The following is a 547-nucleotide window of genomic DNA, read 5'->3' as shown; positions in this document are numbered from 1 at the left end:
GCCACAGCCTCCCATTTTCTTAATGAGAACGGGGTGAGAGACAGTGTCAAAAGCCTTCCGGAAGTCCAGGAAGACTATGTCCACTGCTACCCCTGCATCTAATGATCTGGTGATCTGATCATAAAAAGCCACCAGGTTGGTCTGACAGGACCTGCCACTGATGAACCCATGCTGATTGCCCCTAAGCAATTCATTTGTCATTCATTTCATTTATCACTTGTCTCTGATCTCCAGGTGAACACAGTACCTTTGCCTGCTGGCCCTGGATGTTCGACAGCTCCCTGAGATACTCCAGCCTGCTGTATGCAAACTCCACGCTGCCCTGTTGTTTCTTTATATGCTCCTGAAATTCAGCAAGGAGATGGAGTGTCGCCTAGAGGGAACGGGTAGGAAATATCAAATGAGCAGACTGGCTGCATGAATCCTGCCTTTCCTTGTCTTCGTGAGCGATCACCCGGAAGACTTGCTCTAATGTGGGTGTGACACCACCCAGTTTTGTGCATCACTTTTTGGCCTCCCATTACTACAGAAATCACAACAACTGCAA

General features: G+C 48.4%; 1 protein-coding gene across 1 annotated transcript in view; it reads right to left on the bottom strand.

The window, feature by feature from the left end:
- Positions 1-547, bottom strand: part of LOC109291478 — a 52,515-nt gene that overhangs the window by 25,091 nt on the left and 26,877 nt on the right. The window contains exon 21 of the mRNA XM_019508528.1: positions 248-373. Within this exon, the coding sequence (XP_019364073.1) occupies positions 248-373 (126 nt within the window). The remainder of the gene's footprint in view (positions 1-247; positions 374-547) is intronic.

The sequence above is a fragment of the Gavialis gangeticus genome, unplaced genomic scaffold, assembly GCF_001723915.1.
Source record: "Gavialis gangeticus isolate Ggan-Ray unplaced genomic scaffold, GavGan_comp1, whole genome shotgun sequence".
Lineage (NCBI taxonomy): Eukaryota > Metazoa > Chordata > Crocodylia > Gavialidae > Gavialis > Gavialis gangeticus.
Note: the sequence above shows the minus strand (reverse complement) of the source record. Positions and strands in the feature narration are given on the sequence as shown.